Consider the following 14,853-nt stretch of genomic DNA (forward strand, 5'->3'; position numbering starts at 1 on the left):
TGGAGGGTTGCAGATATGAATTACAATTCTAAAGGGTTTGAATTGCTCCATACACTCCATGGCATTGTACATGACTAGTATGTGACTAGTTCTGACTAAGATATGTGTGTTTCACCTAGCTATGTTAAGATGAATGCACTAACTGTAAGTCGTTCTGGATAAGAGCATCTGCTGAATAGCTCAAAAGTAAAAACGTACGAGACTAGTGAGGGACTAACACTAGCAGCCACAAGGTGGCGATATACAATACAAGATATACTGTAGCACTGTTGAATGATGCTGCATTGAATTGAACAGAACCAAATGTTTAGATCGAAAGAAAATATACACAGGGACACCATTTCATTATAAATCTGTAAAAACGCATTTTAATGGTAAAAGACACATGAAAATGACAAATATGGAAACCGCTTCCTTTATAAAAACGACCTGTTATTACTGTGTTTATGGCAATAAATATAGACTGCATCATGTACAGCAGATGATCACAACAAGATATATTTATATGAATATCCAGTGAGTGGAGTTAGCTTTTCTAGCCCGAATTACTTACAATCATCCAATGTTGAACAAGCTGAGGCTGGGCCTAAGTAATGCAATAAACTCTTCTTTTGGTTGGTGATGTGAAAGGTGATATGTATCATGTTAAGATGGGAACTTCATCTTAGAATGGCAAGTATTTACATAAATGGAGGACACCAAGATGAAGAATTTATGCTTTTCAAATTTGACAACTGCATTGAAGCAAATTTTATCAAAAATGTCAAAAGGGCAACTGGAAAAAAATATATTGGGCAAAGGGTTCTATAAAGACAAGACCCCGGAAGTGGGCTTTGCAGGATAACTTTTTCAAGAGAGGAGTGCAAACTGGGATATCCAAATGAAAGAGCACCTACAAAACATTGGCCAATAATAAATTGGCCAATCTATTCCAAGATTTACTCTCAATGAGATAGTAGAAAATAAGATATTATTCTAACCCTGATTCTTCAAAACAGCCAGGCAACATATAAAAAATGAACAATCTTTAAATATGGAATCCGCAGTAGGGAAAACAGTGCCACTGTCTGCCCCATGGCCGTTGTTTTTGTTTTGTTGACCAAGCGGAGGTGAGGAGCATCGGCCCAACGTTGTAAAAAAAAGCATTACATATTCTGCTGTTCTATCGCGCGTGCAATGATGTTCGAGTGAAAAACAACAGTGTTCATTGTTTGCAGTAACTTCTTTGTTGTTGTAATATCGCACACGGTCGTGGTGGTTTCACCATCAAGGATTCCAGCTTTAAAATAAACAAAAAAAATCACAGTCATTAAGAATAACATTCCAAGCCACAATCTTGACAGAAATTGCACTTCAAAATACTGGTCAGGGTGAGATGTCTAGTACCTTTCTATATTTGGTTGTACAGGAGTAGGATCTTCATTTGACCACTCTTTTGTTGCCGAGACTTTCCCTGCACCGCAGGAAATGCAGATTAGCTTTGTGATTTACATAAATTCACTGAAACCCCACACTAACACACGGTTATATTAACAGTATTGCACTCTTCATGTGGCTTACTTCTGACCAGCTAACAGCCTACCCACCGATCAAGCAACATTATAGTCTAAACGTTCAAATCCTGTTGCTGCAGGATTATTTTGCTGTGACAATATATGTCAAATGAAGACCTTACACCTGTACATCATACAGTATAAAAACAGCAAGAGTAGTATAATGTATTATAGAGTTATCAAAGGGGTCGACGGGGGAATAGATTAACTAAATAAAATCTTTATCTACATTTCATTCCAGATCTCACAGAGGATAGTACAGAATTGCATAAGAGCACATCAATAATAAATTAACAGCAATGCCATTAACCAAAGGAAGAGAGTAAAAAAAGATTACAAAACATATACTGCATATTCAACATATCTATATATTATTCATATAATTACATAATCACATTATAGTCAGAAGCCGTACGCTCCTGAGTGCTCTTCTTGGATTCCTTTTGTCTTCTTCAGTCTCAAAGACAGAATTGTTTCTAGCTCTGCGATCATGGCTGTCTCTGAAATGGCACCATAGCCCCTATGTAGGAAATACGTTGCCATATGAGATGTACCCAAGACACGTCTGTTGCACTGTTCCCTAAAGGTGCTCCTTCCTATCAGAGTTTAGTCTGGAAAGAAGGCGGCATCTTTTGGCCTTGGGTAGTCACTGGAAAAACACTTCCTTCTCTAAAGTGTGCATCTGTATCTCTTTCTGTGTGTGTGGTTCCCTTGGACAAAGTGCTCGTCCGGGTGCCTGTAGTGTGTGAACTGCCTTCTACCTCTGTCCCAGTGAACAGCAGTTTAGTCTCTTCCCTTTGACTCAAACTCCCATGATTCTCTGGTCTCATGGTGCACACGTGTACATGGGCCATATCTGCCTTGTCTGGGAGAGGTGTTGACTGTCTGCACTCGGCCCCGGCCTCTCCCTCTCCTACCCTGTTGTCCTGGTAACTGGTGTGCATGCTAGTGCTAGGCCTAGCAGCCTCTTTCAGACTGTTCTGATGGTCCTTCAATGATGAAGGCCAACTAAGTGGCACTTCGTCCAGTCCAGCTCTCCTGATCCTGGACCGGTCCATCTCTGAAGGGGTAGGGGTGTTCTGGGCTGTCATGGGCCGGTCCATCCTTGCCGGAGTAGGAGTGTCCTTTGCTGCCACAGGGCTAGTCACCAAGCTGTAGAGTGGACTGGTCCTGGGCTGTACCATGTGGATCCCCCCAATGGGGATCATCAGGTTGGTGATCCTGGCTAGCTGCTGGGAGTGGAGAGGCAGGTGGCTGAGGACACCCCCGTGGCCCCCTCGGGATGGTCTAGTCCTGGGGGACAGGAGAGGGGGACGCAGCTCGTCGTCCTCCTGAACAGAGTAGCTCTTCATCTGGGTGGGGGTGAGGGGAAGGAAGGGTGTAAAGGTTTGAACCACAACACAACCAAACCACAACATCAACACGACTTGTGAAGAAACATACCATGGTTAAATCAGGTGAGCTGACTGAGACATTGACACATATTTAGAGGCTGATGACACAGTCCCTGTGGTTACAGTCTAAGACATCTAATGATAGGCGTGTGTCTCATTTTATCACCAACTGCCCAGAACAAATCGTTTGTGTCTATTTGGGATCTCTCACATTATTTTTAGGTTTTGTGTTGTTGGTTTGGTTTGAATCATATAAAACTACCCTTCCTTCCTTTTCCTAGAAAGGTGTGACTTTAAAATAACCCTGAATGTACCCGCCTGCATATCTGTATTTGTTTTGAATGTTTATTTTACTTGAATTTGGCTGTTTAGCCCTCACAGGAACTGCTTTGTGTGCAGAAAGGGGCTTATTTTAATCTCTGAACCGAACCAAATAAACAAACATTGCAGGTGAGTGAGCAGCACTGTGGTTATCAAACCAGTCCGTCTAAGGTCGGACACAAAGTGTGTCTGTGTTGTGTTCTAGGGTTGACAGAGAGAGACTGTGAAATACTCACCGGCCGTGCCTTGGAGCTTGTAGCTGTAGCAGGTCTGTCCCTGTGGGGATTTGAAGATGGGTCTCTGGGCAGATGGGTTCTGTGTTGAGCAGGGCTGGTTGCCTGAGGGGCAGGGGATCCACCACTGGGGGACTTGGACCTGACAGGTGAGAGGCCTCTTAGGGGGGACGGATGTCTCTCTAGGGAGGGGGAGACATGACAACCTAGCAGAGACAGAGAGGAGGGTGGGGAGGGGTGACAGGGGGCAGGGGACAATTTATGACTAGGGGGCAGAGATGAGAGTGGTGGATGAGAGGGGTGGCAGGAGACAGGAGAGAGGTTATGCCTAGGGGAAGGGCAGCGAAGAGGAGACAGGTCCACTCTAGCGGATAGGGAGTGAGCAGGAGACAGGTGATGAGATGAAGATAGGGCTGGAGATGAGAACAGGCGATGAGATGGAGATGAGGACAGGCGATGAGATGGAGATGGAGATAGGGCTGGAGATGGAGATAGGGCTGGGGCTGGAGATGAGGGCAGGCAATGAGATGGAGATGAGGACAGGCGATGAGATGGAGATGAGGACAGGCGATGAGATGGAGATGGGGCTGGAGATGAGGACAGGCGATGAGATGGAGATAGGGCTGGAGATGAGGACAGGCGATGAGATGGAGATAGGGCTAGGGCTGGAGATGAGGACAGGCGATGAGAAGGAGATGGAGATAGGGTTGGTGATGGACAGTGGCGTGGGGAGCGGTGACCAGCGCAGTCCAGGTGCCTCCTCCGGGAGAACAGAGCTCTCTTCTTGCTGGGGGAACCAGCAGGGTAACAGAGGCTTGTCTCCTGGGGATTCAGCCTCTGAGGCTGGCTGGGCTGGCTTGGTCCAGATGGTCTGGTCCTGTCCCGGTCTGGTGTGGTTCTGTTCTGGTTTGGGGGTTTGGGTGGCTTCAGGTGGCTTGTGGAGGAAGGGTCTTCATGGGACCAGGACTCCTCTTCACCATCATCATCTTCATCATCATACTCGTTGTCATCGTCGTCTTCTTCAGTTTCGCTGACGTCAGAGTATTGGTGCTCGTCCTGTCCTGTCTCTGGCCAGACTGAGCAGTCTTCACTGCCTCCTGAGAGGAAGGGGGGGAGTATGAGGCAACTGCAGTGGCCTGAAGATTGAAATGGGACATGACACTTTCTAGCGGCCCAAACTAATGCACAGTACACTGTGGCCTGAGCCAGTTATCACTTTGTTTTCTATTCTCTATCAGCAAATTATTATTGGATACAGTAAGAGGTAGACACAGCAACATGACATCATCCTACCTTCCTCAGCCTCTTCCAGAGAAGAGCCAGTCATTGGCCCGTCATGGCATTTTTTCCCATGGGCCTTGGACTTCATGTGTTTAGTGAGGTTCCCTGCAATAACAGAGAACCATCACATTACCATCCCGAGACATTACTAACAACACACTGGATGAACAGAGATGTCAACTCCAAGCAGGTTGCAGTACCCTTTCCTTAAAAATATATTTTATAAGAGAGACCTGATTCCAATAAGGCAGCAATTCCAGTACCTATCCACCTATCCATAACCACTAGAAAGTTGCAGTCCTGTGACTATCTGTAACCACAACAAAAGCAGCAGTCCTGTGTCTATCTGTAACCACAACAAGGCAGCAGTCCTGTGTCTATCTGTAACCACAACAAGGCAGCAGTCCTGTGACTATCTGTAACCACAACAAGGCAGCAGTCCTGTGACTATCTGTAACCACAACAAGGCAGCAGTCCTGTGACTATCTGTAACCACAACAAGGCAGCAGTCCTGTGACGATCTGTAACCACAACAAAGCAGCAGTCCTGTGACTATCTGTAACCACAACAAGGCAGAAGTCCTGTGTCTATCTGTAACCACAACAAGGCAGCAGTCCTGTGACTATCTGTAACCACAACAAGGCAGCAGTCCTGTGACTATCTGTAACCACAAGGCACCAGTCCTGTGACTATCTGTAACCACAACAAGGCAGCAGTCCTGTGACTATCTGTAACCACAACAAGGCAGCACCCCTGTGACTATCTGTAACCACAACAAAGCAGCAGTCCTGTGACTATCTGTAACCACAACAAGGCAGAAGTCCTGTGTCTATCTGTAACCACAAGGCAGCAGTCCTGTGACTATCTGTAACCACAACAAGGCAGCAGTCCTGTGACTATCTGTAACCACAACAAGGCAGAAGTCCTGTGACTATCTGTAACCACAACAAGGCAGCAGTCCTGTGACTATCTGTAACCACAACAAAGCAGCAGTCCTGTGACTATCTGTAACCACAACAAGGCAGAAGTCCTGTGTCTATCTGTAACCACAACAAGGCAGAAGTCCTGTGTCTATCTGTAACCACAACAAGGCAGCAGTCCTGTGACTATCTGTAACCACAACAAGGCAGCAGTCCTGTGACTATCTGTAACCACAACAAAGCAGCAGTCCTGTGTCTATCTGTAACCACAACAAGGCAGCAGTCCTGTGTCTATCTGTAACCACAACAAGGCAGCAGTCCTGTGACTATCTGTAACCACAACAAGGCAGCAGTCCTGTGACTATCTGTAACCACAACAAGGCAGTAGTCCTGTGACTATCTGTAACCACAACAAGGCAGCAGTCCTGTGACTATCTGTAGCCACAACAAGGCAGCAGTCCTGTGACTATCTGTAACCACAACAAGGCAGCAGTCCTGTGACTATCTGTAACCACAACAAGGCAGCAGTCCTGTGTCTATCTGTAACCACAACAAGGCAGCAGTCCTGTGACTATCTGTAACCACAACAAGGCAGCAGTCCTGTGACTATCTGTAACCACAACATGGCAGCAGTCCTGTCTATCCATAGCTCACCTTTGGTTTTGAAGGCAAAGTTGCAATGCTTGCAGACGTAGGGTCGTGAGTCTGTGTGCAGGCGGATGTGTTTACGCAGCATACTAGGCTTCTTACAGCGGATCCCACACTCCTCACATACATATCTGCCTCTGCCTCGACCCCGCACGTACACATACTCCTCACTAGACCTGTAGCTAAAGGGACAAGAGAGAGAGAGGTCATTTGTATTTATTCAGTGTAGTGTGGTTTTATTATGTATAGGTAATGCTACCACCATAAACCTTGTGATTTGATGCTAGTGTTCTTTCAATAACATCTAGGAATGGAGAGGAACCTGAGTGAACAGAGTTACGAAAGTTCTGATCTTTTGATCTGAATCCCGGGTCCACTTTTTAGTGGTGAGTTCATTTCCACCCCTGATGAAACCACATTTCATATGTCTGTAATAAGCATTGGTTCTTTATACAGCACCTGCAACCTGCTATAATGTTTATATTTATCACTGTATCATTTTGGCACACACCCTTCTTACATAGTGAACACACTGGTAGCTGGTTAGGGGGTCCACCCGTGTGTGTGTGTGTGTGTGTGTGTGTGTGTGTGTGTGTGTGTGTGTGTGTGTGTGTGTGTGTGTGTGTGTGTGTGTGTGTGTGTGTGTGTGTGTGTGTGTGTGTGTGTGTGTGTGTCGTGTGTGTGTGTGTGCGTGTGTGTGCGTGTGTGTGTGTGTGTGTGTGTGTGAGTGCTTCTGGGCTGGAAGGTGTTCTGGTTTGGGATATAAAAGCCACTCTGTGTGAAGCTGAAGTGGGGGCCCTGCAGTGGCACTCTAACACCCTTCACCACCCTCTCACACCACGATCACCCAACCCCAGTCCAAACACAGAGAGCCTGCGACATCAGCCGGGGTTTGGAATAGCCAGCCAATAAAAACACAGGGTTTGGAACAGCCAGCCAATAAAAACAGACCAGAGAGGGAGGGAAACCCTGGGCTCAGACCAGCTGCTCCAAATAAACAGAAAATAAAACACCGTTCTATTAATAGGAACGGTAATTACAATGATAGCTAACATGCTTAATGTTGTGTGTGTGTGTGTGTGTGTGTGTGTGTGTGTGTGTGTGTGTGTGTGTGTGTGTGTGTGTGTGTGTGTGTGTGTGTGTGTGTCGATAGTTACATGGCGCACGCCTTTTCTGAAAAGCTCCTTAAATACCAGCCCCTCATATCACGCTTGGACAGCCTGGGTGGCATTGATATTTGGCAGTCTGGGCCGTGTACATAGGCTTACGGTTTGTGGCTTTCAGATTGCAGGCCTGCCTAAGAGTAGAGCAAAACCACTGTCTAGGTACTGCTCTGTTTTAGACATTATGGGCAGCCTAGCTGTGTGGCGGAGAATGAGCTTTTTGTTTCCTTATTAAGTGTCCTTGTATCAACAACCTTTGACATGTTTGAATCGTTTATGATGTAATGTGATTCGTGGATTCAAATAAAGTATTTCAAATGTGAGTGTGTGTGTGTTTGTGTGTTGATGCATGAGTGTGCATGTGCCCACTGACAAAAAATCCCACATGTCGAACTGATATACAGCATGTAGGCACATTGAGGGCCACCAACCCACTCGCAATTCATAGTTTACTCTGACACCCATTCATAGATCCTGCCCCTAGCTTTATCTTCAGCGAGACAGCCTACACTAAATCCTCCCTCACTCAGCCCTCACTCCCCCATAATGTAGCCATACGGAAAGTTCATTGTTTGACTTCCTCTGTCTTTCACTGCTTTGTTTTATCATCCCTCACACACACCGGCCCGAACAGATGGAGTTGGTGGGCTCAGAGCTCCACACAGCGCAGCCGGGAAGAGAAATGAGTCATTCCCAGCTAGCACATTGGGTTTCTTGGAAGTTGTGGGAACGTATGTTTTTGGTTTCACATTGGTTGTGGGAACGAAGCCATACGTCTCCTGACCGGTAAAACTGAACGATTTTAAAACGTTCTGAGAACAGAAGTGAAAATTTCACCTGTTCTGAGAACATTTTACTCTGGTTCCTTGAAGTATTCCTTGGAGGTTTCATGAACACTGATAACGGAAGTTATAGGTTATTTGGAGGTTTTTGAATAACATCTTTCACTGAATGTTACAATAAGATTTAATAACACACACTGCTAGTTAACTTTTTTAAACTCCAAGCACAGATAGGACACATGGAAATTAATTTCTTCAGGCATTAATCATGCAAACACATACATTTTTTATTGTGACACAGCATCAGTGAGATTGGAACCCATAATCATGTTTTTTCCAACCATGGAAAGAGTCCACTGCGCCACCAGGATGGAGCGAGCATGCCATGTATTTTTTACGGAAACATATCTGTTCATTTTATTCTATTCAAACAGACCCCATTACAAAGGAAACAAGCACTCATTAAGATCAGGTTTGGCAAATTAGTGGGCGTGGCCAACACACCTGACACTTAACAAGATAGAGGATAGAGATAGTTTTGATGATGCTGAGAACGGAATGGATGAATTTCTAAATAACATGCTAAGAACATTCTCTGAACGTTACTTAAGTTTTCTAGTGATTTTTAAGGAACGTTTTCTCAACATTCTGAGCAGGGACGTCAAGCACCCATTATTTCAGAGGGGGCACGAAGTACATTAGGATGAAATGGGAGAGGTGTTCATTATGCCGTATTATCATTATGCCTAATTCTATGTCGCAAATGTCTATTTTTCCGCATAGGTTATCTAAGCATACCTCTTGACCTTTTCAATTGTAATTTTAATGAATGATGCACATTTATTAATTTAAGAAGGTTTATGCCTTATGAGTTTAGTACAACTGCCACACTGATATATAGTATCATACCAATTTTGTATTATATTGTGGAGTAACTACAATGTTGTTGATCCATCCTCAGTTTTCTCCTATCACAGCTATTAAACTAACTGTTTTAAATTCACCATTGGCCTCAACGTGAAATCCCTGAGTGGTTTCCTTCCTCTCCGGCAACTGAGTTAGGAAGGACGCCTGTATCTTTGATGTGACTGGGTGTACTGATACACCATCCAACGTGTAATTAATAACTTTACCATGCTCAGAGGGATATTTAATGTCTGTTTTTTTACACATCTACCAATAGGTGCCCTTCTTTGCGATGCATTGGAAAACCTCCCTGCTCTTTGTGGTTGAATCTGTGTTTAAATGCAATGTTCAACAGAGGGACCTTACAGTTAATTGTATGTGTGGTGTACAGAGATGAGGTAGTCATTAAAAAATCATGATAAACACTATTATTGCATACAGAGCCCATGCAACTTATTATGTGAGCACATTCTTACTCCTGAACTTATTTAGGCTTGCCATAACAAAGGGGTTGAATACTTATTGGCTCAAGACATTTCAGCTTTTCATTTTCTGTTCATTTGTAAACATTTCGAAAAACAATTCAATTTTGACATTATGGGGTTTCGAATCAATTTAACACAACAAACAAAATGTTGGAAAAGTCAAGGGGTGTGAATACTTTCTGAAAGTTCTGTTCTTATGCATAATCAATGAATATGGGACAGTAGGTGGAAATAGAATAAAGACACTCTTCCCCTCTGTTCCTCTCAGCTCTCAAAACAACTCACTCTGTGTAGGAGGTAGAACGTCCAAATTAACACGACGCTGATGGCAAAGCAATGCTTATAGTGGAGCTGAGGTGTAAAATAGACAAGCTACTCTAACTTGATTGATTGCCTGTAATGGCTTGGTAGCTATTTATGAGGTTGGGAGATAGGTTCCCAATCTATCTAGCTAGCTAAAGCCAACTTCATAAAGTTGCTTTATTATGGAGAAAAAATACCACTGATATAATTATTTGATAAAACGTGGGCTTAAAAATGAAGTTTAGTCACTAAATACCTGTAGGTCTAAGCACTTAGATCACAATATCTACTAAGCTAACATATGGAATTGTTTTAGGATGGTCATAAAATGTATCATTTAGCTATTTGATTTGGAATTTTAGGACCGCTGTAGGTATATTAGTTAGCTCAAATGGTTCGATCTGGACAATCGGTTTTGTGGTAAAACCTCTTAGAAATTAGGACGTCTGTGATAAAGAGTCCAGACGGCTGCCGTAAAGCTTGTGGATGCCGTAGAGCAAAACAGATGACTGTGTCATGTTCGTGTCGTCTCATCTTTCATCGTATTAGTTTGTAGCTCAAACGAGTTGAGGTTCTACAGGCGATTGTGACGATTTTCTAGTCCGGATCCTCTCAAGTGTAGAAAAACACAGCTTTTACAAGCCCCCTATTATGGAATAGACACAAACTTTATATCAACGGAAAGAGGGGATTAAGCTGTAGCCTCTGCAATACATTTTATAATCAAAATGCTATCACGGTGTGAGGCACAGGTGCATCAATAGACTCTAGGGGTTTTAATTAATCTGAAAGAAAAACTAAAAAGGACAGTGCTGGCGGGTCACATGCCCTTGTGCCCCCTATGGGAATCTGGTTCTGAGACGGAATGTATGTTTTTAAATAACATTCTTAGGACATTCTATGAACGTTACTAAACCCTTAACAATGAAGATCTGTGAAGTTATTTACGAATTATCTTTGAAAGACAGGGTCCTGAAAAAGGGGCGTTTCTTTTTTGCTGAGTTAAATTCAGAGAATGTAAAGGAACAATGTTCTTCTGTGGGAATTTCAGTACTTCAGCGTAACGTCTCTTACAGGTTTCCTCATGGTTATATTTTAAAGTCATGTTCTCAAATTGTTCCGAGAACGTTAAGGTTTTAAACACTGTTTCCCATGCTTGTTCAATGAACCATAAACAATTAATGAACATGCACCTGTGGAACGGTCGTTAAGACACTAACAGCTTACAGACAGTAGGCAATTAAGGTCACAGTTATGAAAACTTAGGACATTAAAAAGGCCTTTCTACTGACTCTGAAACACACCAAAAGAAAGATGACCAGGGTCCCTGCTCATCTGCATGAAAGTACCTTAGGCATGCTGCAAGGAGGCATGAGGACTGCAGATGTGGCCAGGGCAATAAATTGCAATGCCCGTACAGTGAGATGCCTAAGACAGCGCTACAGGGAGACAAGATGGACAGCTGATTGTCCTCGCAGTGGCAGACCACGTATAACAACACCTGCACAGGATCGGTACATCCGAACATCACACCTGCGGGACAGGTACAGGATGCAACAACAACTGCCCGAGTTACACCAGGAACGCACAATCCCTCCATCAGTGCTCAGACTGTCCGCAATAGGCTAAGAGAGGTTGGACTGAGGGCTTGTAGGCCTGTTGTAAGGCAGGTCCTCACCAGACATCACCGGCAACAACATCGCCTATGGGCACAAACCCACCGTCACTGGATCAGACAGGACTGGTAACAAGTAATATTCACTGACAAGTCGCGGTTTTGTCTCACCAGGGGTGATGGTCGGATTTGCGTTTATCATCGAAGGAATGAGCATTACACCGAGGCCTGTACTCTGGAGTGGGATCGATTTGGAGGTGGAGGGTCCGTCATGGTCTGGGCGGTGTGTCATAGCATCATCGGACTGAGCTTGTTGTCATTGCAGGCAATCTCAACACTGTGCGTTACAGGGAAGACATCCTTCTCTCTCATGTGGTACCCTTCCTGCAGGCTCATCCTGAAATGACCCTCCAGCATTACAATGCCACCAGCCATACTGCTCGTTCTGTGCGTGATTTCCTGCAAGACAGGAATGTCAGTGTTCTGCCATGGCCAGCGAAGAGCCCGGATCTCAATCCCATTGAGCACATCTGGGACCTGTTGGATCGGAGGGTGAGGGCTAGGGCCATTCCCCCCAGAAATGTCCGGGAACTTGCGGGTGCCTTGGTGGAAGAGTGGGGTAACATCTCACAACAAGAACTGGCAAATCTGGTGCAGTCCATGAGGAGGAGATGCACTCCAGTACTTAATGCAGCTGGTGGCCACACCAGATACTGACTGTTACTTTTGATTTTGACCCCCCCCCATTTGTTCAGGGACACATTATTCCATTTCTGTTAGTCACATGTCTGTGGAACTTGTTCAGTTTATGTCTCAGTTGTTGAATCTTGTTATGTTCATACAAATATTTACATATGTTAAGTTTGCTGAAAATAAACGCAGTTGACAGTGAGATGACGTTTCTTTTTTTGCTGAGTTTATTTGAGAACATTCCCAATGTCAAACCAGTAGGAGAATGTTCCTAGAACATTACTAAAATTGAAATGAAATGTAACCATGTTTAAACTTTTAGGAAACGTTCTGTTAAATTAATGAAATACCAAGAAAATATAGATTTTTGGGGGCTCAAATTCCTTAAATGTGCTGACAATGTTCCAAACCAGGCAACTGTCCTGCTCCATTCCCAGAAAGTTGTGGGATAATCACGGCCATAGGACAACCACGCTCTCACCAAGCTCTAAGAAACATATGGTTCTCAGAATGTTATGTGCTAGCTGGGTTGTGACTGATGAGAAGAATGCTGTGAACCTGAGTCATGAAAAAAACAACAGGTTCCCAGGGGTACTCGGAAAGATGCAGAGGAACGCACAGATGGCACCTCAGTGGCACAATCACAGATAAGATAGAGGAGACCAAGTGTTCTCAGAAGTTTCAGTTATGTCTGATTTATAACCCCAGTGTGATTCAATCTAGCTGTGTGGATTAACGTAAATGAATGTAGATGATTCACGGTGCTCTCAATCTCTCACAGCTCTTTCTCTTATCTGACACATCCTACATAAGTCCCATTACTAGAGAAAATTAGTATCAAACAACACTTTCTTCATCTAGGTATACACCTTCCTCTCTCTCCTCTGAAAATAGTATCCCTCTTATGTTCTCTGTCTACAAATACAGTTGAATTCGGAAGTGTACTGTGGCGTACAACAGGTCAGCCACCAGGGGGAGACTTGTCGAGGCCTGGTAACAGATGGAGAATCCATCACGAGGCGGTGGCTCCATCTGCTGGACGTGCCAGGTCTCGATGGGCTCTCCGGACAGGACTAATTGGGGCTGATTGGGAGCTGGTGAGTAATCAAGGGCGGATTTCTCACCAGCTGTGCGAGGCTCATAAAGCTGCCAGAAGGGCAGCACACAAGGAGGACTAGGGGAAGTGAGGTGACTTCCAGGTGGTTGGATACGGTTACCCGAGCTAAGACGAGGGCGTTGAGTTTGTGTGCCCGACAGGATACAGGAAGACCCGGAGCCCAGGAGAAGGTATTCCGGAGAGGGTCTCATGGGGGAGACCTGTTCTTTTCTTTTTGATTTATTATTTAATAAACACCCTTGAAACTGAGCTATGTAAACGTCTTGACCAAAAACCCTGGTCTGCCACAGTACATACACCTTAGCCAAATACATTTAATCCTAGTAAAAATTCCCTGTCTTAGGTCAGTTAGGATCACCACTTTATTTTAAGAATGTGGAATCTCAGAATAATAGTAGAGAGAATGATTTATTTCAGCTTTTTTTTCTTTCATCACATTCCCAATGGGTCAGAAGTTTACATGCACTCAATTAGTATTTGGTAGCATTGCCTTTAAATTGTTTAACTTGGGTCAAACATTTCGGGTAGACTTCCACAAGCTTCCACAATAATTTGGATGAATATTGGCCCATTCCTCCTGACAGAGCTGGTGTAACTGAGTCAGGTTTGTAGACCTCCTTGCTCGCACACGCTTTTTCAGTTCTGCCCAAAAAAATTCTATAGGATTGAGGTCAGGGCTTTGTGATGGCCCCTCCAATACCTTGACTTTGTTGTCCTTAAGCCATTTTGCCACAACTTTGGAAGTATGCTTGGGGTCATTGTCCATTTGGAAGACCCCTTTGCGACCAAGCTTTAACTTCATACATTTTTTACATTTTAGTCATTTAGCAGACGCTCTTATCCAGAGCGACTTACAGTAGTGAATGCATACATTTCATACATTTTTCCCCCCATACTGGTCCCCCGTGGGAAACGAACCCACAACCCTGGTGTTGCAAACACCATGCTCTACCAACTGAGCCACATGGACATACATGTCTTGATGTATGTCCATGTAATAATTTTCCTCCCTCGTGATTTTTGTTTCATCAGACGAGAGGACATTTCTCCAAAAAGTACGATCTTTGTCCCCATGTTCAGTTGCAAACCATAGTCTGGCGTTTTTTATGCCGGTTTTGGAGCGATGGTTTCTTCCTTGCTGAGCGGCCTTTCAGGTTATGTCGCTATAGGACTAATTTTACTGTGGATATAGATACTTTGTAACTGTTTCCTCCAGCATCTTTACAAGGTCCTTTGCTGCTGTTCTGGGATTGATTTGCACTTTTCGCACCAAAGTACGTTCATCTCTAGGAGACAGAATGCGTCTCCATCCTGAGCAGTATGACGGCTGCATGGTCCCATGGTGTTTATACTTGCATACTATTGTTTGTACAGATGAACGTGGTACCTTCAGGAGTTTGGAAATTGCTCCCAAGGATGAACCAGACAATTTTTTTTCTGAG

At 44.3% G+C, this 14,853-nt stretch overlaps 1 protein-coding gene across 2 annotated transcripts in view; it reads right to left on the reverse strand.

Moving 5' to 3' along the window:
* Positions 1-340: 340 nt before the first annotated feature.
* LOC106570255 (transcription factor HIVEP3) overlaps positions 341-14,853 on the reverse strand; it is a 45,677-nt gene continuing 31,164 nt past the window's right edge. Inside the window, exons 4-8 of one of the 2 annotated variants that reach the window (XR_014380429.1) lie at positions 6,357-6,532; positions 4,795-4,887; positions 3,505-4,598; positions 1,387-2,905; positions 341-1,279 (exon numbers count right to left, since the gene is read on the reverse strand). Coding sequence is in view for 1 of the 2 variants with exons in the window: in XM_045694768.2 (XP_045550724.1) it covers positions 2,153-2,905; positions 3,505-4,598; positions 4,795-4,887; positions 6,357-6,532 (2,116 nt within the window). In the remaining variant the exon portion in view is untranslated. Of the gene's footprint in view, positions 2,906-3,504; positions 4,599-4,794; positions 4,888-6,356; positions 6,533-14,853 lie in introns of both variants that reach the window. The other variant, XM_045694768.2, reaches the window with a different exon arrangement.

This window comes from Salmo salar, chromosome 14 (genome assembly GCF_965601325.2).
Source record: "Salmo salar chromosome 14, fSalSal1, whole genome shotgun sequence".
Classification (NCBI taxonomy): domain Eukaryota; kingdom Metazoa; phylum Chordata; class Actinopteri; order Salmoniformes; family Salmonidae; genus Salmo; species Salmo salar.